A 26716-nucleotide genomic window follows, 5' to 3' on the forward strand; every position below is an offset into this window, starting at 1 on the left:
ATAGTTTTTAAATAGTTCACATTAATTGATATTACTGTTTATCTTGCAGTAGTTATAGCACAACACAGTTGTCATGTATTAACACATTAGATAAAGCCTAATACAACCTTACCTTACTTCAAACATTAAAGCTATAAGCGTAGCCTACTTTGTGTGAGAATAGAACATGATTGCGTCAGAAAAATGCCGCCACGCTATTACTTGAGCACAAATAATTTATCCTCTGAATCCAATCTTTTACATACTAATCAGTTAAGTTTAAATGGTGCGAAATAGGCAATACAATTAATAACTCTTACATTAAAAAGTTATGCAGAACCACATTGTTGCCTAAATGCAAACATGGAATCTGTGTGCACTTTTTGTCAATTAGAGGAGGAATCAATAAAACACCTGTTTATTCAATGCACATATACCCAAATGTTTTGGTGTGATGTTGAATATCTTATATTTAAACCTACAAAATTAAACTGAACTCTTTTTGATATACAATAATAAAACTTTGGAGCACAATGTGTTTGTTAATTTAATGATTATATATAAGTACCATGTACGCAAACAAAAAAGGTCCAATGATAAACCTAACATTTATTTGTTTAAAATGGACATTAAAAAGACATTAAAAATAAAAACATTTAAAAACTATAAGGATGTATGCAATTTGCAATCATTTTCTTAAGCTATGTGTTTGGTAATTTATATATCCCCTGAAATTGTAATTTTTTTTAGTTTTAAGTTTTTTATTCTCTATTGATTTGTTCCTTTGATGTGAAAAAAAATGTAAGCATTGTATTCCTCAGTTTTTGCACGCTATTTTTCTTATTCAATAAAAAAAGAATTGAGCACAAACAGTAATAATAATAAAATAATGCATTGCTCTCGCACATTCTGTTGAATTAAGCTAAAATTATAATATTGTATACAACTTTTAATTAGACAACAACATATAATGAAACACTTTTTGTAAGTGTGTAACGCAAGTAGTCTACTGACGAGAAAAAAAAATGCAATATGTAAAATAGTAGGCCTTGTGCTGATTCTGAAATCTACCAAATTGACCTGTACAGTTTCTATGTTGTATGTGGTTTTATTTGTACAGGCTGCATATGTTTTGATCATGATGTCATTGACAACTTTGTTAAATTAGTCTATCCTTTAAACCTGCATGAAAAGTAACTCCTGTTTAGTTTGGGGTAGGCTACAGCCTGTAATTTACAGGAATGATTTACTGCTGCATAATCCTTCACAATTCATTAAACCGCATTGATCAGACTCAAGGACACTTTTGTTGTGCAATAACGAGGGTTTGAGATTTTTAATTGACTTCATCAGTACGGGAACATGAGCTTTAATTTGTCTACACAACTGGATGGTTGAAATGTAAATTGTGAGCCTTGTATTATACACTTATCTAATGATGTAAACTAATCTGTAATCTTGGAATACTGAAAAAAGTACATGTCTGGGTAGGCTATTGACAACGTCTATTAGACATCCAGTAGTAATATGAAAAAAAGAGTGATGACTTAAAAACATTTCTCACCTTCTTTTTGTTCAAACCTGTTAATGCAAAAAAATAAAAATAAAAAAAAATAAAAAGTTTTGCTTTTGCTCAAAAAGAGATGTTTTATGTATCTAGAGAGAAGAGAAGGCATATAAAAGAAATGTACAGTCAGTTTTACTATTGGTTTGTGCTGCCATCACCTGGTACAATAATGCATTGCAATAAGTGAAAATTTTTACTTACAGCAACAAAAATAGTGAAAATTATATTTCTTTAAATAATTGTAATAATTACTTGAACAAGGGTCAGAGGTGAGTTGCTCCATTTTGGTATCTAGAAAAAAATAATCACATGAAAATTATACATCTAAAAAGCTTAGTAAATGCAAATTAAATGTGTCTTAATCGTTTAATCAACTTTTGTGAAAATATAGATGAAAATGTTTCATGATTCAGTGACATATTTTGTTACATTTTATTTAATCAGATTTTATTATATTATAAATTATTTTAAACAACTTGCTGAAAAAGTGCAGCACAGTGGGTAGCACAATCGCCTCACAGAAAGAAGGTCGCTGGTTCGACTCCTGGCTGGGTCAGTTGGTGCTTCTATGTGGAGTTTGCATGTTCTCCCTATGTTTGCGTGGGTTTCCTCTGGGTGCTCCCGTTTCCCACAATCCAAAGATATGCGGTACAGGTGAATTGAATAAGCTAAAGTGGCCAAAGTGTATGCGAGTTTGTGCAAGTGTGTGGGTGCTTCCCAGTGTTGGGTTGTGGCTGGAAAGGCATCCGCTGAGTAAAACATATGCTGGATAAGTTGGCGGTTCGTTCCGCTGGGGTGACACCTGATTAGTAAAAGGGACTAAGCCAAAAAGAAAATGAATGAATGAACTTGCTGTAAAATGGGTGAAATCTATGGTGGTATAAAGGATTGCGGCAAAGCATAAAGATTTACAATGACAAGTAATAAATATTTTAAGGGTGCAGAGTTAATGTAATCATGAATATTTGTAACAAATTAGCCTGAAACACACATGTATGTATGCAGGGGTGCCGCTAGGGGGTGAAGTTAGGAAGATTCTAAGGGCCCAGACATTTATGGAGGGCCCCAGAGACATTATCCATATGACATCCTCCCAGATCTAAAATGGGTTATTTACCAACTAATAAAAAATAAACAAATAAATAAACATGCTACCATTTTGGTACATCTTTTATTACAAAATATTGTCATCCCACAATTACTCTTACAGTATATTCCAAAGTATCATAGCATTGACTAAATCAGTTAATTTCCCCCATATTGAATGTACTCCGTAAAGGAACAGCAGACAGCAGACAAACCACAAGACACTGTAATGTACCTCTCAAACAAAATAAAGCACAAGGCACTGTGCAAACCCAATTTTCCATTTAAAATTTGATATTACTGAAACTCTGGGCTCTATTGCCAAGTAATATTTCCAGCTAATCGCTCAAGATGTAACGCATCTGTATTACTTAAATCCCAATTCATGGATTATGAACAAACGTATAAAGCTATAGTGGTCAACAGAGGCCATTCTCAAACCTAAAAGAGCATTACCACAGAAATGAATAGTAATTAGCATATGTGATAAACAGACAAGATCACCACATCCTTGAGTTGAGTGGCATTAAAACGAACAAAAAACAATTCCAACAACCTGTAAACCTGTAAGCAGCGTCTGTTAAAAAAAGTTCTTTTTTTCCCTTTGACCTCATAATACCAACAAGAAGACATGATTTAATCCTGTAGGGACTGTTGACTTTAGAGTTTTATTAGCTGAATGCTATAAGACGATTTAAATGTTATCACTCGACTTAATGGGAGTTATCAGTGGTTATCAGCTGCTAGATATGGGCCAGTAGGGGCCTTCTATGCCAACTAATAGGCTCGGAAGACTGTTATCATCCATTTATATGGTTAATCGGCTGTAGATCACAAAGGGCTTTGGTCGGAAATTAACGAAAATTATTTTATATTATTTATAAAATTTCCCATTAATTGCATTTTATTAATGTCTACCACTACTCCAACCCTAAACCCCACCGTCACAGTAATGTAAAAACAGTTCTGGATCTGGAGTCTTCTCTATAAGTACAGCTCATTTACCATGTGGATGGATGATAACAGCCTTCTGACCATACTAGTAGGTGCAGAAGGCCCCTACTGGCCTATATTTTTCAGCTGATAACCACTGATAATGCCCATTCAATCGAGTGATAACATTCAAAGCGGGTGCTGCTATTAGGAATCATTTTAATGTGAAGTAACTACAGTACACTGCAAAAAAAAAAAATAATAATAATAATTACTTAGAGTTTTTGTTTTGTTTGTAGTCCAAAAATCTACAGATTGCTAAATCAAGAAGAAAAAATATAGTAAAACATAGTAGTAGATAAGTAAAAAAAATATGTTTTGGTTTTCAAAAATAATTGGTACAAATTAAATGAGTTTTCTTTAAAAGAGCTAAATAATTAGAAATAATTATTATTTTAAATTCAGATTATTTTACTTGCCCCACCAACAGATTATTTAGTTAGTTTTAAGGAAAAACTCATTCAATTTTGACTTACTATTTCTGAAAACCAAACCATATTTTATTTTACTTGTGCAGAAAAATGCTTTTTAATTTAAGAATCTTAAGATATTTGGACTAGAATGTTAGAAACACATTTTTTTTGCAATGTATAAACCGATTTTATGCTGCGACAAGCTTTTTGTTGCCCAGAGAGAAGTTTCAGCAATTTAAAAATGTCCTCCTGTGAAGTGAACAAAACTAAATCTTTAGCTATGACTAAATCAACTGGCGGCTTGTTCCTGAGTTAAAAGTCTTTTGATGAGCAATTTGATTTTAACATTTTGTGAAACTACATAGTATGAAAAACAACAATCTCAAAACCTCTCCAGGCTAGCACTGACTTAAAAATTAATTACAGCAAGCCTTTAACTGGACTGTGATCCGTCACAGGAAATGATCTGTGCTTTCAAGTCCAACTGTTAGGACATCCCTTTGTTGTTGTGGCATTTCATTAGCATGAGTGGCCTTTTAATAAACACTCTGCAACTCATTTTTCAATATTTACTAATCATTTTCAAGAAAATGTTTATCAAATCGTTTTTTTATTGATAAAATTGAGCACATGCGGTTCTTTGTTCAATTAAGTCATTCCCTACTGTACGACTGCAGTCTTTCTGCTCTAGTGGAACTGTTTTTTTTGTTTTTTAATACATCTTTATCTGAGGTTCAATACTAAAAGTGCCTAGAAAGAGGAGATTTCATCTGTCCGTGTGATTTCCTCAAAACCCCCCAAAAACCTCAGGTACAAATGCAGGAATTTTGCATGAATTCTGTTCAAGTCAAGTTCAGCATGAATGTCAAACCATTCCTGGAGGATAGGCTTGGTTTTAAAAAGGTTGAAGAAGAGACGACTCTTTGAACAGAGTCCCCTGTTCTTCAGTTGCAGAGCATCAGCTCATAGCTCTGAGTGTGTATCACCATCTGACAGAGAAAAAGAGAGAGGAAGAGCAGAAACACACTCAAATTAACTCAAGAATTAGAAGAGGTTTCTGGGCACTTTCGGTAATAACGGCGAAACTTTTGAGGTTATTAAATTTTTTACAAGAAATGTATGTGTTGTTTTTTTAGCAGAGTTTCAAATTTTAGTCAAATTTTAGACATTTTAAGACCTTTTTAAGACCATGAAGAATGAAATTTTAAACTTATATACAGTAGGGTTTAACTCTAAGGATTTTTTTTAATCGCTAAGCAGAATTTTTTTTAACTTGCCCCATCAAAAAACAAATTCTAATTAGGTTTTTTTTAGCCACATATTTTAGATAATGTGTCAAAAGAAGCAGACCATAGATGTGTACATATTTTTTTCAACATAGTTTAAACTCTTTAAAAACTAAATATATGCAAAACAGACAGTTATAATATAATATTTCATAGTTTTGCTAAAAGTTTTATTAAGATGTATTGTTGGTGATTGGATGTGTGTTGGATCAATTGGGTAGCTTTACATAAAGGATAATTAAGAGCCGTTTAAAATTATTTAAGACCTACAAGACAATATTTCAGAAAATGTAATACTTTTTAAGGTCTAAAATTTTGTTTTTGAAATTTAAGATATTTTAAGACTTTAAGACCCTGCGGGTACCCTGTTTAGATAAATGATTAATTAATTGTTAATATTGTATTATGTTGTGTCTGACTGTTTGTGTATTGTGAAATGGCCTTTGTACTCTTTAAAAAAATTTTTTTTTAGTTTGTTCTGTTAATGTTATTGTGTATTTTCTTATGCAAAAAAAAAAAAATTAATTTTTAATTAATCAATTGTAAATATAATATGTTACATACATAAATCTGGGGTCAGTAACATGTATATTTTAAATAAAAATATTTTAATTAAGAAACAGTCCAATAAATTGATTCAAGATCAATGTTACGACATTTGTTATAGAATACATTTCAAATAAAAATGTAAATTCAAATTACAAAGTTATTTCTACAATGTGTATTTTAATGCTCGTTTTTTACATTTTAATTTTACATAAAGTACTTATTATAAAAAGTTAATAACAGAAACAAGAAAGCAAAACAGCTAGTTAACTAATACATTTTTTTAAATAAAATATAAAAATAAAATAAAACACAGCACACAAAACACACAACACAAAAAATAAATAAATGAATAAATAAATAAATAAATAAATAAATGAATAAATAAATAAGTAAATAAATAAATAAATAAATAAATAAATGGCTTATTTTTTCACCTTGTGAAGGGGTCAAACAACATGTATAATACATTAAACCCTTAAATTACAGAAAGTGCCATTCAACAGAATGAAACATTCAGTGTTTTCCACAAAATACAACAAACAAAACACAGACTGCTCTCACCTGGGTGTTTTCTTTCTGTTGACTGATAGCCTTCTATAGCGCCCCTTTCTTTTTCCTCCAGGAAGTTGTTGTAGATTCTCTTTATCTCCTGGTCATAGTCACTCCACTCACCTACTATACGCACAGCAGCTTGCAGCTTCGGCTCTTTTGTCTGTGGGTTATTGCACTAAGGAAAAAATAAACAAATCCAAGCAATTGTAAAAACACAATCCTTTTTAGTTTTTTTTTATTACCATTACGTAGAAAACAATGGACCTACCAGATCTATAGTTTTGGCTTTCTTTTTAGATGCATCATCACACCAGGTTTCACACCAAAGCCATTCCTGAGGAAGTGACTTAATTGGCACTTGGTGGATCATGTTATTGGGCAAATCCTGAGATTGGAGGGGAAAAAAAAAAAAAAATCAGATGATAAGCCCAGTGGCCCTGTTTACACCAGGAATTAAAATTATTTTTTGTTGATCTGATTACAAGTGGATGACACTGAATACTGGTGTTTGTTCATTTGTGTTTAAAGCAATGCCATCTTCTATGGCTATTTTCATGGCGAGAAAAAGTATACTACAGATTTAAATTATATTAAGCTTATAATAAAAATAAATTGAATAAAATAAGTTTCTCACAGAATTAAAGCCAACGCAATCAAATAAAACATGCTTGATTACAACGCTTTTACAAAAAGAGCATGAGGGAGGATCTTCTCTAAGTATTCAAAACTTGTGCGTCTAAATACAAGTGTAAACGGCGGTAAACCTTTTCAGCATTTTCAGAGGTGGTCAAAAGAGTACGATTAGATTGCTGTTGTAGGGTAGACCCTAATGTGGTCTAATTGGTTTGAATTACCAATAAAGACCACCTTAACCAATCTGCTTTGCCATGTAGAATCATTTGGTTTGGTTTAAAGGCTACACAAAAAATGAAAATGGCAAATGTTCTCCAACTCCTGATTCTAAGCATTTGTCAGTCTAGTTTGTTTGTGTGTGTGTGTGTGTGTCCCGCATGTCACCTCTTGTCTGGCTCACGACAGAGGAGGACTGTGCCGATTCAGAATTTAGAAAAAAAGAGAGCGCTCTGATTGGCCTTATTGTGTGATAAACACCTCATACCATGCATAAAATTGACAACTTTATTTCAAGAGTTCCCACTTAGATATGCTTGGCGTTTAAAGCAGGTTTGGCATGCTGTCCCGGGAGAGAACCCTGAGCTCTGAGATATTTGAGCCCAGGGCTCCCGCCCGGTCGATAAGCATATCAGGAGATCAGAGATCAGGTAAGTCTCGAGAGCTCCCATTTAGAATAGGGAGGAAAAGGAGGAGATGGGGTGAAAGGGGGGATTCTTCCAAACGAAGATAGAGCAGTAGGGAGAAAATGATCTATTTATAGTAAACTAGGATCACTCTGATTGGATTATTAGTGATTACGGATGAGTGGCCAGACGTGCTCAATCACATCACGTGCTACTCTCGAAATTAGTTTATGAAACTTCACTTGTATGAAGACACTTTCAATGTACTATACTATTTGTTAAATGATTTTAGATGCTAAAATACAAATACAAGGAATACATAGATGCTTAATTGGTATATATGAAGTAGTACGAACTAATAAGACAATAAAATAAGATATTTTAACTTGTATTACTGAACATTTAAATTAAATAAAATTTAATTAATAATAAATTTATGTTTTAATTAATTATCATAAGTCATGTATTTGGTTGTGCATTTATGTTCTTTTGCAAAAAAGAAAAAAGAATCTATGTAAATTAATAAAATTAATTTATTATTTACTCTTTATTTAATTGATTTTGCTGCTTTAATAATTTCTCAGTATATCTAGCAGTAAAAATGTTGCCCAAAAAAACAGTTTTGAAAGAGATGGACTATTTTTGGAGCATACATTTTGTAAAATGAAGTTTAATTCACATTATTAGATCAAAAGTGAATGAAAGTGAACGGCACCTAAACTTCCTCTGATCGACCAAAACACATGCACCAAGTGTAAACCGGGTCAGGGTTGCATTTCTCATTCATAAAGCCTGACACAGAAAAACAGTACAGTAGGACAGAAGATCTGACCTGGTCCAGATTGGAAAGACTGTTGGGGTCTTGACTCAGTCCCTGGTATTGGCCTCTCAGTCTGTCTCCAGCTGCGATCTTCCTGAACTTCTTCAGATCGACCACATACAGAGCACTGAGAAGCAGATCAAATTAAGTTGCACTTATTTATATAACAATTAATAAAACACACTATTATAGAGCAGCTTAGTGGTAATTTATAACAGTTTTCATTCTAAGCTGTAAAAGCAGCCCTTCAGAAGACAAATCTACTGAGACTTTGATTTTAAACAGTCAAAACAAGGTTGTTTGGCATGTATCGTCATATAGTTTTCACAGTAAAGCTGCATGTTTACTCTTTTAAAGATCACAATCTTGATTTGAACACTTAATCGCATTAGTACAATAACACCTACAGTATTGCTTTGAAACACTAATGTTCCAGTCTATCTTTGTTTACAACCTTTTGGTGGCAGAAAAACAGACAATATTGTGTCTAGAATGTAACTAAAATGTGAAACTTAATCATCAACTTTGTTAAAATCACATTTGGATTACTCCGCAAACTGCACTCCTTCATATTATTAATAAATATGTATAATTGTAATGTATACTTTCCACCATAACCTGAATTTTAAGTTTATCACAACAGCATTCTAATAGACTATCAACCATTGAATCCTTCTGAACTTGCAATGTGTGATTTTTGACTTGCTTTTGCAAACATTATCATGTTTGATAATGTCAATTCGCACAATTACATTACTGTAGACAAAAAAAATGTGGCAGATGCCTAGAGGAATGACTAATTTCATTGATCTGAATATTACTTTTCATCCATCCTTAAATGTTGTGTAACTGCTCTTCTTCCCACTTGAACACATTAACTATTAATACCCAAAGAGAACAATTTTACTCATGTGAACCATAAACACTTTTTGATATGCTTTGAAATGTTGCTACGTAAAAGCAAACCAAACTAATAAAGAAAATCTACCATAGTAATTACTGTAGATCCAGTTTGGGGAAAATAAGACTGGTCTGAAAATGCACTAAACATTAAGGTGAATGAAAATACCTTACAAAAGCATCATTGAAGCCATCTTACCTGATGTGGTATTTACGTCCGGCCAAATGACTAGCCCAGTATCCAGACTTCCAAAAGCGATATCCGTCCATTTCTCTTCGGCTCTCGCAGAAAGGTGTGTAACCATACGGCGCCCCTTCTAGATCCAAATCCCGCAGCTCCTTCAGGTCTGTGCGAACTATCTGTAAGACCAAGCAGAATAACATTTATCAAACATAATTCAATCACTTCAAAAATAAAACTGTAGTTATAATACATTCAAACAAGACAATTGACCCTTCGCTAAGCCCCGCCCTCCTTAGTTACTGTTGTTACGCCGGTCAAGCTTTTGTGCCTGGCACGTCTATTACAATATGTATGAGCCGGTGTCAGACATTGCCAGGGATATAATTAGCTGTCATACGCTGACCATTCAACAGCTTAGTTCATGCACAGCAGGATAGGTGAAATTTAAAAATAATCTTATAATAACAAACTAAACCGTGATTTCTCTTTTTTTTTGCCAAAAAGCCTGATAGACTAATTGTTGTGCAATGAAAAATAGCGTTACTAACCGACGAGGCAACACGCAAGGATATTGCTTCTACATTCACAGAAAGAAAAGCCAGAAAGGGGAAATTGATGGATTTGTGGCGAATATTAGCATCATTGACCCATAACAATGTACAGTACCTATAACTGTCAGTATGTTTGTGTGCTTTTTAAACCTTTTCTATTCTAATTTGCAATTAAGTGAAAAAAAATTATAAATTGAAATGCAAATCAAAGTATAAATAGCAGAAGTAAACAAATAGATTTTCCCTACCAGCAAATTTTAATCCGACACCAAATATAAAAGCAGACACTAACCTGGTACAACGTCATCACGAATGACTAAATCTCCAAATGACTGACAAAAACATTAGTCAATTGTAGCACTGACATGGACATAAGGGTTATAAACTACTGAAAAACAGCTGCGAGTGAAGTATATTGATTGCAAGTGCTCAGTTTGTGATCATATCTCTGTTTTGTTCTGTTGATATGTAATCCAAATATTCGTAGCTTGAAACAGATGGAAATATGACTGGATTGTGCTCGTTTACAGCTATTGCGAGGGCTTAAACCGAGCAGTGCTCATAATAGAGCAAAAAAAAAAAAAAGTAAAAGACAGCTGTGAAACATAACCTGCTTTGTATTATTGTAGGAAACACAGTTTAGATCTGTTTAGGGTAAGAGGTTTGTGAGTTAGTGCCGTCTATCACTGAATGTATCAGGGATATCGAAAAACAAAACCAACTTAATCATGCTCTTTTAGCGCCCCTCACACAGCTTGATCATTTCTCCCCTTGGGTTTTAGGTTTTGAAAAAAAAAATTCACCACCCCGTCCAAACTTTTAGGATTTGCACAATCCATATGCACAACACTTTGGCTTGTTTCCCTCGCTCAAAATTATGACAGACCTCCTGCGTGTAGCTACGGTTACTAAGCCACGATTGGCGGTTTTCAGGTGTGGCTTAGTGAAGTGTCAAATCTGTCATTTACAGAACTCTCCATACACTTGTTCTGAACAAGTTTGATTTTTTTTCTCTCTGATAAACTAAAAAAAATATATATATATATTTTGAAGAATGTTGGAAACAGATAGACAATGACTACCAAAATGTAACTTTTTTTTATGTCAATGGCAAACATTCTTCAAAATATCTTCTTTTGTGTTCTTCACCAGAAAAAAAGAAACTCACAAATGTTCGGAACCCCTTGAAAAATTACTACATTTTGTATTTATTTATTTAGGTGAACTATGCCTTGAATAGATCAAGATATGATGAGGTCAGTAATTATTTTATTTACTGTTGTTACTCAACAAGTACTGCTATACTCAAACTGTATTTTTCTTTACCCAAAGATGGCAGCAGTGTATCATTCTATACATAATGTTTCTCTGGTTTGTGTAACAAACAACTGCTGTGCACTTCCAGTGACTGCAAATGGGGTGAGTTGTCTGTACATACAACTTCCGAAAATAAATCTCACACGGGCAGATTGGTGCTTATTGCACCCCAGAGACGCGAGTTCACGCCACACAACTGCATGGCTCTGTTATTGTACCTGATCCGCATCTACAAAGAGGAACTTGTCCACAGCCAGCGGGAAGAGCACGTCGAGGAACAGAATCTTATAGCCCCAAATGATCCTTTGCTTTTCAGTTTGCTGGTGAAGCCAACGTGGCCATTTATACTGCACCAACTCATACTGGAAACCATACTTCTCTGCCATATATGGAATAAATTCCTGTAACAAATATATAAGATATGATGAATATTTACAGCAAAAAGAAAATGATTTTCACACATTTTTACTCTGATTTACAGAAGATGCCTGCTAAAATGTCATTCAGTATAAAAATAATTTATACAGTAAATATCTTGTCAGGCTCATTAGCACCAACACGATTCAAAGAAATATGAAAAATATTGAGTTTATGGATGAAAATGCAATTGTAAATGTAATTTATAATCTTTATAATTTATAAACTAAAATGTTTAAACCAGGGGGGTCCAAACTTGGTCCTGGAGGGCCGGTGTCCTGCAAAGTTTAGTTCCAACCCCAATCAGACACTAATCAAGCTATTACTAAGCTTTCTAGAAACATCCTTGCAGGTGTGTTGGGGCAAGCTGGAACTAAAATCTGCAGGTCACCAGCCCTCAAAGACCGAGTTTGGACAGCCCTGGTCTAAACCATATATTGTTTAAATATAAACAAACAATTAATTTCTATTTATTTTATGTAATAAGCACAGGTCGAATTAATAAACCTTTTCATTTTTACATAAACATATTCGTTACACTAAATGAGGATAAAAAATTTTTTGCTCTTATTTTAAAACATTATTTTCACAAAGGTAATTTGAAATATTAAAGTATAAACTTTACTTGCATTTACTATGGTTATGTATCCAAGCGAGTGTCCTGTTAGGTGATGTTTTCTCATTAAAATCATACAATTTCCTATTAATTCCTTAGAACACCTGAGCATAGTAGGGCTTCCCAAAATGGTAGCACGGTGGCTTCACTTTTTATGACATCATGAGCAATCCAGTTCTCTATATGGATCAGTGATTCCAACCTTATTTAAACACACCTGATTGAATTAAGTGTTTTAGGCTTCTATGAAACCTACAGATAAGTGTGTTGAAGCAGGGTTAGAACTACACTGTGAAGGGCTGCGGCCCTGCAGGAATTGAGTTTGAGACCACTGGCCTTTACAAATAATAATAATCTGCATCCATGATGCTGTATATTTGCTGTGAATTTAATAAAACCTGTCTGATAGGCTCTGTTGAATGCTCTACCTTAAAAGTTGGTGACAGGTAGTTTTTGAGGAACCAGAACTTGACGGGTGTCTTGGTGTGTTTGAGCACAGACAGCATCATTATCCTGCAGAGATGGAGAGAGAGAGAGAGAGGGCAAAGCTCAACACTGTGTGCCTGCAGTGACAAGCAGCAGGTGAGTTATGCCAGTGACCTTCTAAACTGAGCACCATTACACAACCAATGACACTGCTGCTAATAAGACACAGCGACTCTAGAGATCAACATCTGAAAATCAGGCCATTTCCCTCAAAACAAACTTTCTATATTTGAGGAGGAAAATGTCACGATCTGACCCGAGCCAGACAATCACGTGAAGTTATTGCAATTTCTTAATATGTGGAATTAGATGTATGTGTCATCTTTTTCAATATTGCATAAGGACAGGCACGAGGGTTTGATTGTATTACATGTCAAAGCTATAGCAACTTCTGCAGCACAAGAATGATATTAAAGTCATATATTTGTCACAGCAGAAATGTCATGATTCATTTAAGAACATGAGCGGTGTTACATGCTATATAACATTGTGTGTGTGTGTGTGTGTGTGTGTGTGTGTGTGTATAAACAGCTAAAACCCAGATGGATCTCTATATGAACATTTGATAAACAACAATACATGGTGCATGTACACTCACTGGCCACTATATTAGGTACACCTTACTAGTACCGGGTTGGACGCCCTTTTTGCCTTCAGAACTGTCTTAATCCTTTATGGCATAGATTCAACAAGGTACAGAAAAAATTCCTCAGAGATTTTGGTCCATATTGATATGATAGCATCTCGTAATTCACATCCATGATGCGAATCTTCCATTCCAACACATCCCAAAGGTGCTCTATTGGATTGAGTTCTGGAGACTGTGGAGGCCATTTGAGTACAGTGAACTCATTGTCAGGTTCAAGAAACCAGATTTGCGCTTTATGACATGGCGCTCTATCCTGCTGGAGCAATCAGAAGAAGGGTACACTGTGGTCATAAAGGTGTAGCAGAGAAGTGGACTGGACCCCCACAGTGACAGTCCCATTTGGAAACGCTAAATCTAGAAGTCATCCATGTGGAATATCAGCGATGCTTTTATCATCTCAGCATGCACAACCACTCACTCAGCTCCGACCTTGATGTCCACATTGCCCCAACAGAGGCACCGTTTAACTGGACGGGTTGTAGGACAGGCTCGGTTGTTTACTGCAGCTCTCTCAGTTAAGCATAGCACTCATCAGCAAACATGTGAATTGACTTTTTTCTTCGTGACTCGCTCTGCAGCGTTCTTCCAAAACATGCGCACTTCAACTTCCTGCACTTCAACTTCCTCCGTTGATGCCAGAGGTCAGAGGAGAAGACTGGTTCCAGCTGATAGAAAGGCAACAGTAACTCAAATAACCTGATTCCGATTCCGCTTTTATTGATACAGAATCTATTTGCCACTTACATCGTCATTAATTTCTGCATTCACAATTGGTGATTGTACAGTCCATTCAGAGACCGTCACAAGGGGATGGACATGGTCAGCAAGAATACTCAGGTAGGCTGTGGCATTGACACAATGCTCAATTGGTACTTATGTGCTGCCTTGCTTAAAGGGGTGGTCCAGAGTGTATTTTTAAGGCTTGGTTGTGTTTTGGGGGTGCAAAGCAATGTGTTCTCTTGTTTCATTTGTAGAAAATCACGTTATTTTTTCAAATATCCTACTTCGATTATATGCAGCTACTCCGCTACCTTGAAAACTACTGTCATATTTCCTAGTGCCTCTGAAGACCCTCCCTCAAGGGCTCTGATTGGTCAGCTAACATAATGTGCTGTGATTCGCAGATCAGCTCCACATCAGCAGGAAGTCTCTCTGTTATAACATTACAGCGCTTCTGGCAACGCCCCCTTCCCTGCGCAGGGTGTAACCTGAAGGGTTTATGTCATCATTAACCCGGATTTATTTTTTGTAGTCCCTAAACTTTATCCGCTGTAGGCTTTGCTAAGCTAACTGTGTAAAAGCCAATGTCTCCCTTTGCATTAAACTTTGAGCGCCTTACATTCAGAGATGTTGTTTATGTTCACACAGCTACAACTAAAATTTAAAATATGATAACTTAGTGGACCACCCCTTTAAAGCCAATCTCATTTGTTTGTCGTCAAACGCTTGACAACTGCTGTGTGCGCCCTGTCGCAAAAAAAGGCGAAAAGTACAAAAAATTTGATTAGGGTCTTGACATGTCTGTACTGCACTTCAATAATGCGTCTAAAATAGGAATTTCCCACGTCTTAATTCCATTTCTGTTCAGTTCAGTTATAACTTTAGTCAGATTAAGGTACTCAAAAATACTCTCAATCAGTGTATTGTTTTAATCGTATTAAAATTGGAATATTGGTGTCCATGTAAACATACTCAATGATTCATTCTTAAAAGTTTATAAATAAAAGAACTGTTTTGAATGAATCACCAGCATGAAAACACACTCAGTAACTCATAAATGATGGATAATAAAAAAGAAAATAATTATTTCAAGAATTTTTGGTTTTGACAATATTGCACAGCCCTATCAGACCCTATTTGCCATATTATCACTACCACATCTATAAACATATATTTATTCCACATTTTCAGTAAAAAAGTAATTTGCAATGCAGCCACTGTAAAATCCTATTGTAAGCAGTTGTTTACCTGAGGAACCTCTCGTATAAATGACCAGAGGCCACAGAGAAAATGTTGATAACATCATCTTTCTCCTGTTTGGGTTCATCTGGGTTTGAACCACCAGTGAATCCTCTAAAAGAAAGACATAACAAAAAGAATATTTTAACATTCAGTATTTTAAATGAGACATGGTAGAGTTGAGCAGGTAGAAGAACTGTACTCCACAATTTATACCTGGCTATAGATGTCCAGAATCCAGACTCGTTCTCATGGGTACCATCACTGAGAAGCTCCTCATTTATCATATCAGGCTTTTTCTGCACCTGCAAACATGAAATGGAGCAACAGAACAAGCACATGCATTAAATAACACAGAAGTAATGTTGAATGTGTGTGTGTGTGTAATTAAGACTTTCTGTGAGCCATTCGTGATTTGACGATAGTTAACAAATAGGGTGAAATATTGCAACTGAAGCTTTGATAAAGATTTGGTTAAGAGACCATTTCCAAATTATTCCAGTCTATAAATGTTATTTACATAAAGTAAACAAAAAATATATATTTTAAAACAGTTATGGGAAAAATAAAAATACCAATTAAATTCTCATTTATTGGCTATTTGTCGAAGTAAAATTTCATAATTAAAAATCTGAGTGCAAATCTTTTTGTCAGAATAATTTTTTTTTTACAATTGCTGTTATTGAAATGTGGGTTACGTTGTTAGCACACATTATTCATAGCCAATAATTGTAAATCCTAAGAATGGTTCAAGTGGACTCTTTTTTTTTTACTGATATATTCTTACGCATGCATACATTTATACTCTCACTGGCCACTTTTTTGGGTACACCTTACTAGTACCTGGTTGGAACCCCTTGTGCCTTCAGAACTGCCTTAATTCTTCATGGCATAGGTACTGGAAATATTCCTCAGAGATTTTGCTCCATATTGACATGATAGCATCACGCAATTGTTGCAGATTTGTTGGTTATTGGTTATCCATTATGCGAATCTACCGTTCCAACCAAAGATGCTCTATTGGATTGAGTTCTGGTGACTGTGGAGGCCATTTGAGTACAATGAACTGATTGTCATGTTAAAGAAACCAGTCTGAGATGATTTGCGCTTTGTGACATGCCGCGTTACCCTGCTGGAAGTAGCCATCAGAAGATGAGTACACTGTGGACATAAAGGGATGGACATGGTCAGCAACAATACTCAGGTAGGCTGGGGCGTTAACACGATGCTTAATTGGTACTAATGGGCCCAACGTGTGCTAAGAAAATATCCCCTACACCATTACACCACCACTACCAGCCTAAACCATTGATACAAGGCAGGATGGATCCATGCTTTCATGTTGACGCCAAACTCTGACCCTACCATCCGAATGTCACAGCATAAATAGAAAAGTTTTTTCAATCTTTTATTGTGCAGTTTTGGTGAGCCTGTGCAAAATGTAGCATCGGTTTTCTGTTCTTAGAGGACAGGAGTGGCACCCGTTGTGGTCTTCTGCAGCTGTAGCCCATCTGCCTCAAGGTATGACGTATTGTGCATTCAGAGATGTTCTTCTACATATCTTGGCTGTAATGAGTGGTTATTTAAGTTACTGTTGCATTTCCATTAGCTCAAACCAGTCTGGCCATTCTCCTCTGACCTCTGGCATCATCAAGACATTTGCACTCACAGAACTGCCGCTCTATTTTCTCTTTTTCAGACCATTCTCTGTAAACCCTAGAGATGGTTGTGCAGAAAAATCCCAGTAGATCGACAGTTTCTGAAATACTCAGACCATCAACCCCATTCAAAGTCACTTAAATCACCTTTCTTCCCCATTCTGATGCTTGGTTTGAACTGCAGCAGAATGCCTCACCATGTCTACATGCATAAATGCATTGAGTTGCTTCCATGTGATTGGCTAATTAGAATTTTGCATTAACGAGCAGTTGGACAGGTGTACCTTATAAAGTGGCCAGTGAGTGTACATAAGCAATATATTATATGTGATATGTTATTAAGTATGTTTAGTTAGGGAGCCAACAAACAGAAACAAATAAGGGCAAACACAATTTGAAATCGAATGCAAAATGCTGTATTCCCAACCAAAACGAAGATTTGAGAAACAATATTTATTTCTCAATGTACCAGCCACTGGCAGGTGAGGTTAATTTTGACATGAAGTGAACATGACTGCCAACTTCAGATTTGGAAACAATAATCCAAACCCTGAGACAAGCACTGCTACATAAACAAACCCTTTCCCTACGGCCAATGCTGTATACTTAGAGCCACGACGTGTCAAAAATTCAGATATATATATAAACACACACTCATCCCAGTCCACGCTCTTAATCCACCCACAGACCCACAGGAAGCAGCAGACCTCGCATTGGACACACACCCACACACCGGCTGACATGTGACAGCTTGTCAGATATTAAGAGTATATGGCAGAAAACTGAAGACACTCTCTCGCTCTTTCCATCTCTCAGGTCGAGCAGAAATGGAAGGAATGTCTCACATACTCTTGTCCTGAAACATGTTCATCTCCGCTAATCCATTTGTTAAGTTGTGACGTACGAAATATCAAAGAGATCCCAATCGGCAGGCCAGAAATCAGAATCAGCTGTTAATCAGACTTGGATTTCTGCTGGTATTAGATTTTCTTGTTGAAATTATTTGGCGAAGCTTTTATCACAGTATTATCATGATATTGATTTGAAAGATGGAGAAAAAATTTTTTACTTTAATGGGTATAATAACAAAAATTACAGTAACACTTTAGAATAAATTGTCCATTAGTTAATGTATTTACTAACCAAGTATGAATAAACTTGTAAACCATTTGTTAATATTAGTTCAATATTAACTAATCTATTATTCAAATTCAAAGTTGTGCTTGTTAACATTAGTTAATGCACCATCAGTTAATACAAACTAAGGTTATTTAACTTCAATAGCATTAATGTAAACATAGACGAATAAATGCTGTAATGAATGCATTACTAATAGTTTATTCATGTTGGTAAATAAAACTAACTAACATTAACTAATGGACCATTATTTTATAGTGTTACCAAAATTACCTGAATGTATATGCATGCTCAGAGTAAACAAATAAATTGCAAATGGATGATAAAATACATTAGGTCACACTTTATAATAAAGTCTCATTAGTAAACGGTAGTTAATTGATAAAGTCAACAGTGAGAAATAAAGGCAGATTTATTACAGTTACTATTTTATTATTGAGGCTAATTTATACTTCTATAACTTCTACTTCTGTGATTCACAAAATTATTTATAAAACATAATTTACCCCAAAAAATGTAGTCAAAAATAGTCATTTAAGACCATTGTTTAGTAATATCACACATTAAAACAAATATTTTACAAAATCAGTGTTCGGTCAATCCACCAAACTTCTATAGTGCTTTACACAATGTAGACTGTGTGAAAGCCCCTTTACAAGGATGAAGTAGTGAGTTAAGAAAACACTATCATCATTTAACACAAATTTTAATCATTGTGGTGTTCACTACAAATCTCTGGGCTTGCTGGGTCCCAGACACCAATATTTAAATGATTTATGAAAGATGAATCATTGTCTACCATCTGAGATTGGCCATGAATAATGTAAACATTATGATCATGATTTTCAATAACATTAAATCACACTGTGAGCTTCTATTAGTAGCAATTGCTGTTTGGCATCTGATAAAGTGTTTGGACCTTGAAACTGTGACGTCAGATTAAAAGCGATTACCCTCAATCTGCACAGACAGATAGCCCTTGTATGTGACCTCACCCCGTCACCCGATTCAGCCCTCCATTACTTACTTTCACTTTAATGATCTTGCTCTTGAAGTTGTTAAGGACGACGATTAAATCATCAGCTTCGGCTGGAGAGTCTGTGCCATCGTGACTACGAGAGGAGAATTTAAAAAAAAAAAAAGTCAAGCAACCAATAAAGCCAAGAGACAGAAGGACATTAAGAGAGACAGGCATCTGACAGGCTGTAATAGGGTACCTGTAGATTTTGTAGATATCATCCGACCTGCCTTTCCTCAGCCTGAGCATCCAGGCTCCTGGGTTTGCTTTCAGCTGGAAATAACCCTGTTGAAGATGGATCAGAGCAAGATGACCTTTAATAAGAGAATCGGGATCATTTCTTAAATGAGTGCGTGGAGTCTTCTCACCAGGTTGGCCATGACGATGGTGTCCACTATGACAGGGTCGGAGGCAGTGCCCAGAGTGAACTGCAGACCACGGGGAGGCTGACCTGTGGTTACGTCAAAACAGTGACCCTCCAGTAATAAATACTCCAACTCGTACTCAGCAGCCACGACATTGTCCACCTGCAAAGAAAAAATAAATTTTGTATTTTTAATAATCACAAATTTATCATCATTTTCTTTTTGGCTTAATCCCTTTATTAATGAGGGGTTGCCACAGCAGAATGAACCGCCAACTTATCCAGCATATGTTTTACACAGTGGATGCCCTTTCAGCCACAACCCATCACAGGGAAGCACCCATACGCTCACACACATACACTAAGTGAAGTTTCACAAACTAATTTTGAGAGGAGCACGTGATATGATCAGCGACAGCGGATCCTTATCGCCAATCATTGGCTAGCCTATCAGATCATTCCAAAACTACTATAAATATCCTGCCTAAACTTCATTCCCTATCTTCGTTTTGGAAAAATCTCCCTTCATCCTTCCCTTCTCACTCCTCCTCAATTCTATGATCGGGCGACACGGCGGCTCAGTGGCTGGCACTGCTCAAGGTATTAAGTTCTAATTGAGCCAGTCGGTACTTTGCGCAGAGTTTACATGTTCTCCCCTGTGTTCGCGTGGGTTTTCCCCGGGTACTCTGGTTTCTTCCCACAGTCTGACATGAACATAAGCGGATTGTTATAACAGTCACAAACATTTAACACATACATACTGAATCAAATAGAACCACTATATTAACCAAGGTAAAGATAAAAAAAAAAAACGAACTGGGGGGCTCTCGAGAAATACCTGATCTCGTATCCCTCCTAACGCTCACTGACCAGGCGGGAACCTTTGGCTCATCTATTTCTGAGCTCAGGGTTCTCTCCTGGGACAACATGCCAAACCTGCTATAGTCGAGCATTATCCAAGTGTGAACTCTTGAAAGACAATTTAACCTACCCAATTCACCGATACCACATGTCTTTCACTTACTTCGAAGACACCACAGACTACGCTTATATGGGCATCTGTAATCTAGTTCTTTGCCTTAATAGACAACAATATAATTAAGGTGTTTATGTAAAATGCTTTTATGCAAGGGTTTCCTGTAATTTGGGTGACTTTAACTGCAGTTCGGCAGTTTCACCTTTACTCATGAACATTTCATTCATGCCCCGTGACAAACTGGGGTATTAAACACAAATAAGGAGTAAGGACTGGTGAGAGTGTTATGGAATTGAATAACGCACACCAAATGGAAAGAAAAAAAACTTTTGCATTTCGCGATGTGTGTGTGTGGGGGGTCCTTTCCTGTCAGCCGCGTGTGTGGATCTTGTCGAAAAATATGGTGAAAAGTCCTATATGACGGTAATAGTTTGATTGCGGTGTTTACTTCAGTAATGCCACTAATATATACATACTCTACGTCTTAATTCCATTTCTGTTTAGTTCAGTTTAAAGTAATCAAAAATTGCTGTTTCGTGCTTATGTAGGCCTACAGTTCAAAATTCTTGTTTAACTGAATAAACAGTTAGTAAACACAAGTACATCTTATTGAATATAATTTATTTTCATCACCAATTATCATAGTAGAACAGTTTCTCAAGCAGATTGTGATGTATTTTGGAAACAGGAGATGAGCCCCAGGTCTAATGCTCTCAAAGACTTACTTATAATAATTATTTGGGTAGCACACATATTCCGAATGCCTTCGGCAGAATTCAAATGAGCCATTTTAATCTAGATTAATCTACATTAATTCCAAGATTAAAGAGATTAACGTAGATTTAAAAAAAAAAAAAAAATCTATGCCCACCTATAATTTATACACATTTTAATGATTCAATTATTAAACTGAAAATGTGATTCTTCATTTTATTTCTAACTGGCACTCCTGGTCCTTCATAAGTTTAGACTATAAGGGTGTAAAACCGTAACCATAAATGGTCCAACAGGTTGAAGGGTGAAAGTAAATAGATTTTAACATCTTACTCTTCCTATATAAAAAATAAAAATAAATAAATAAAAACAGTGTTGAAATATGGATTTAGAAGACTTTGACCTTTCCAACGATTTATAGTTTGTCATGATTAGATTAGTATTAAATGCAATAGAGTGAAGTAAACTTAAGCGTCCAGCTATTGGGATGGTGATATTTAAGGGCTTAAAACACGTATTAAAAAATGGCCAAAGATGAAAATAAATAAAATCAAATTTTTCATACACAAGGCTTATTTTCTTACCATCTTTAGAAGAAAACTCACCTTATTATAGTCAATGAGAATGAGGAAGACTCTTACCTCTTCAAGGTAAATGTTATCCAGATCATAACGTGTGTGGACAGACTCAACCATCCAGCTTTCGGGGGTGTTCAGGTTCAGAGTGAACAAAGGCGACTGAGGCATATCTAAGAACTTAGCCATCGGACCAGGAGCAAAGCTGCTATCGGCCAGAAACACAATCTCTGGCTCCAAAACATATCGATAAAAGCTAAAGAGAAAAACAAAAATCATGATTTTATTGGGAACATATAACATAATAATGTACAAAACAGTAAAGAAAGCAATAAGAACACCAGTCTAAAACAATAACATTGTGTTTCAGAGTGAATTATTATATCTTATCTTACTTTATCCTGTAAATGAGATTAAAGTAAACAGTGAAATGTGAAGGTGAATTTAAAGCAAGTGGGGAAAAAAATGCTAGAAATCACTTGAAATTCTTAGTTTCTCTGGATTTATAAGGTAGGAGTTGAAGTAAAATACTGTTTATTTTATTCTTTAAAATTCTGATAACATTTATACCAATAACACTGTCATTTAGATTTTTTTTGGGGGGGGGGGGGGGTCTGAAAATCAGTGTTATTTCAGCAAATGATGATTTAATAAATCTTCTAAAAATAAACATATGTTGTCTAAAAATGAACATAACCAAGAAAAACTTGGGTACTTCATAAATATCTTATGCAACAAACACCCTAAATGATATATATATTTTTTTAAATTGGCATCATGTCGTCAATAGTTAACAGAATTTAAATTCACATTTTTCTCTAACCATAACTAAAATTCTTGTGATCCAAAGAAACTTGAGAGTGGTCTATTCATTTATTTTTTTCATAACTGTATGATGGAGCATGTGCTGTCACAGAATTTCTCTCCTCTAACCTTTTCAGCGGGAGGTCAGAGAGCTTGGACTGGCAGTTCATGAACACTCGCAGGTTGACGTTCACCAGCTGCTTCAATACCTGAGTGGGCACAAACAGGAAGTGACATGAGTCAAGGTACAGCCATCCAAATGAACCTGCTCTCACCAACAGCTGCTCTCAGAGACAGAGCCAACCAATGTAGACTGACTGACTGACTGTATCAGTGAAATGTCAGATAGGGACCAGATGCCCTTATGCTGTATATAACACACACACACATATAGGACAAACAGGACAAGATCATGGAGCAACATCATTTGGTCAACATTTCTATGGAATACTAATAATAGCTCGAACATGGCATGCAGGTCAAAGTTTGGCTGGTTAGCATGGACCTGTACAACTCAGGCTGGCAGAGTGTGTAAATCAACAGATGGTTCCACATGCTATGTACAAACTGAAGTTCAGATTGCTCAATACATTTTGTGTAAAATTAAATTAGCTTACTCAAATGGTTTAAGTTAGTAGGACTTGATCATTATATATATATATCTAAATATAATTTAATTGAAATACAGAAACACTTTATAATAGGGTTACATTAGTTAATGCATTTATTAACATAAACAAAGAATGATCAATACATTAAATCACAGTTTATTCATCTTCCTTAACTCTAGTTAATGAAAATCAGTTGTTCGTTGTTAGCTCTTCTTAACACATGTTAAAGGAATACTTATGTTGAGAAGATATTCTAAGGATGTTGGAAACCTGTAACCATTGACATCCATAGAAGGAAAAACTAATTTTATGGACGTCAATAGTCACAGGTTTTCCACATTCTTCAAAATTTCTTCTTTTGTGTTTAACGGAAGAAAGAAATATATCTTTAATAAGAAAAAAAATAGAATTTTAATAATGCATTGATAAACGTTAAACTATGATTAATAAATGCTGTAGAAGTACTGTTCACTTTTAGTTCATGTTAGTAAATACATAATTAACATTAATAAAATAACCTTATGGCCTGTTTCCACTGAGTGGTAAAATATGTTACTCAACAGTACGGTACACAGTACGAGCTCAAACAAACCTTGTCGTCATCTTGATGAAAAGCCATAAAGCCAAGAAAAACAGAATCTGCCTTGTCCTGTTGTTATTTACAAGGTCGTCTAAAAGTTTGAGTGGTTTCAGCAGAGAGCTTGCGATCGCTCGTGTGCCCATCTATATTTGTAATAACGAACTTCTTGAGCTGATGATAATAAGCTGCGCGTGATTATTGAAGTGCTTCTGACATCCGATCCTTTAAAAACAAACGTGAGAGTGACAAGCGACAAAACAAAAGAGAAGGCGGAAAAAACAAAGGAGCAAATGACTGTTTCAGCAACCTAAAACATGAACAAACTGCCATGTTTAACTATTATCATCACCTTTTGGACTATTATGAACTTGGAATCACAGAATTACTTTCTAACAGAGGTTACATGTGCTGGTGAAGATTAAAGATACAGATGAGAAGTTTGCACAGACTGTAGCGTGTTGTTTTTGAACCAAGACTAAATGTATGCTGTGTGCAGTTTTTCTGTAATTAGTAACACATATTTTTCTTATACAGTCAGAATTATAAATCTACTTCTACTTAAAGTTCTTAATGCAATACAATTTTTATTCACTTACCTTGTTTCTATTAATTAGCAGTGTTGGGAAGGTTACTTTGGATATGTAATAGATTACAGATAACAAATTACCCTATTTAAACTGTAATAAGTAGTGTACCTTTTCAATTACCTATATAAAAGTAAAGTAACTGATTACATCTGATTACTTTTAAATTTCTAATGGATATTTTGAATTAAATCATTTTCAAGCTTTTATACCAAGCAGGTGTGACCTTACAGTAGCTCTGTTTACTGTTAGAATTTGAAAATCTCTCATCACTTGAATTAAGATTATATTAATTTAATTTAAAAGTACAGCCACCTCAAAACCAGACCTTATAACAAAAAAGTTCAGTTCAGTTATTTACTGTAAATAATATGCTGTACTAAACAGAATCAAATTATAGAATATAACAGCAAAAACAAAAAATCCAATAAAAGCAGGTGTCACACATACTATAGTAATTTATAGTAAAGGGAAATATTTAGAAATAAGCATTATATTGTAAATATATATATTTACAACTTTTCATTAATGAATTACATAACATAATGTAGTATCAATAGTAACTACCATGAACTAATAGTAATTACTATAGTGTACTTTAGCCTTTACTATAGTAAACTATATATATATAGACCTCCTGTCCCTCAGTCATCTTTCTATCGAGAAAAAAAGCAAAAAGTTTGTTGTCGACCACCAAAAAACAGCAAGAACAAATCGTCATTCTCGAAGTCATATGGGTTTACTTTCATCAGCTAAACACCAGCCTCACAGCTCTGTGAATGTCGGTGCAGTCACATATTGATCCGCGATCGGTAAATGTAAGTCTCTTGTGTGGACACTACTGCGCTACTTCACTAATAAAATAGCTTCGCTAGTGAAAAGCTTTATGATTTATAAAGTAGCGGCGCTACCACCACGCTGCTGAGAAATGTAGTTAAGCTAGTAGAGCCACTACTTATAGCGTCGCTATTGCCCAACACTATTAATTTGATAAAATCACTTTGGCCAGAGGAGTCTGTTGGTGCCCTTAATTTCACAAATCGATAACTTTGTGAGTCAAAATGTATCATTCGAAATGAAAGGGTCTGTTTTTATTTCTGTATACTCACGATAACGACAAAAAACATTTGCTTTTATAAAATAAAGAAAAACTAAGTTACATTCCTGCAGATGCTTCCTTGTTACACTTGTTAAAAGTTACAGACTGAAAAATTGCATTTCAGTTTTCAGACGAAATAGAAAAAGTCAAAAAAATAAAAGGTTATGCTGTGCCACACAGTGCCCAGCAGTGTTCAGCACGCTGGTTCTGCTCTCTCTCCAGCAGTAGACAATGCATGGAGTGAAGTGGCTTTCACAGCGGATGAGGAAAACTCTGTGCTATAAAACCCATTCATTTCATTGCGCCATGCAAAGGCTGGTTTGTTGCTGCACTGACCAAAGCAAAAGAGTGGTCAAAATTCAAATTAGCTCAATATTCTGCTTTGTAGATTTCCCGCTCATGAATCAGTGTACTTATCTATGCATAAATCACGCATGCTCACTGGAAAAGAAAGTCCACTCATGCGCTGACAGGACAATGTACTATGCTTGTTCAGCTTGCAATAGCGCTTCTGTGATATCATAGTAACGCTAGTAAGCTGATGCCTCTGGACATGTTGATTGGGACGTGGTTGTTTTATTGGCTGGCGTTTTATTATAATCCATGATTGAGTTATTGAGTTCAATTCAAACAGTCTTACATCATTTTGTAATTTAATAAAATAATAAAAAATTATTCAAACATTTTCAGCTTCAGTTTTTGGCCAAGCGCATCCAGCATTTTTGGTTTTAGTCCAGAATTTTCATTTCAGTGTCTCCCTACAATTAAGTACAATAAACTATTAGGTGAAATTACCTAATTTCATTTAATTAATTTTACTGTTTAGTCACATTATGTAAAGTGAAGCTGTGCTGAAGCTCTCACCAGGAGTAAAGGTGCTAGTTTCTGAGCATCTCTGGTCACTGGATCCAAAACAGCTACAACATCGAAGTACACCTCCTCTTCCTTTGGTCTGATCTTCACAGCGCTGTGAAGTAGAATTAAGGGGAAAACGTTAGCTAATGAATTCTGAGGAT

The 26716-nt window shown here is 35.3% G+C and overlaps 1 protein-coding gene across 4 annotated transcripts in view; it reads right to left on the reverse strand.

The window, feature by feature from the left end:
* Nucleotides 1–2698: 2698 nt before the first annotated feature.
* Nucleotides 2699–26716, reverse strand: part of uggt1 (UDP-glucose glycoprotein glucosyltransferase 1) — a 60385-nt gene continuing 36367 nt past the window's right edge. For 2 of the 4 annotated variants that reach the window (XM_056479364.1, XM_056479357.1), the window contains 15 exons: nt 26565–26667; nt 22956–23035; nt 22089–22278; nt 19762–19920; nt 19593–19678; nt 19403–19487; nt 15797–15885; nt 15590–15694; nt 12915–12999; nt 11672–11854; nt 9601–9761; nt 8514–8628; nt 6694–6810; nt 6435–6600; nt 2699–5027 (listed from right to left, as the gene is read on the reverse strand). In XM_056479364.1, the coding sequence (XP_056335339.1) occupies nt 5002–5027; nt 6435–6600; nt 6694–6810; nt 8514–8628; nt 9601–9761; nt 11672–11854; nt 12915–12999; nt 15590–15694; nt 15797–15885; nt 19403–19487; nt 19593–19678; nt 19762–19920; nt 22089–22278; nt 22956–23035; nt 26565–26667 (1750 nt within the window). In that variant the 3' untranslated portion in view covers nt 2699–5001. Of the gene's footprint in view, nt 5028–6434; nt 6601–6693; nt 6811–8513; nt 8629–9600; nt 9762–11671; nt 11855–12914; nt 13000–15589; nt 15886–19402; nt 19488–19592; nt 19679–19761; nt 19921–22088; nt 22279–22955; nt 23036–26564; nt 26668–26716 lie in introns of all 4 variants that reach the window. The other 2 variants (XM_056479350.1, XM_056479341.1) reach the window with 1 other exon arrangement.

This window comes from Danio aesculapii, chromosome 2 (assembly GCF_903798145.1).
Source record: "Danio aesculapii chromosome 2, fDanAes4.1, whole genome shotgun sequence".
NCBI lineage: Eukaryota > Metazoa > Chordata > Actinopteri > Cypriniformes > Danionidae > Danio > Danio aesculapii.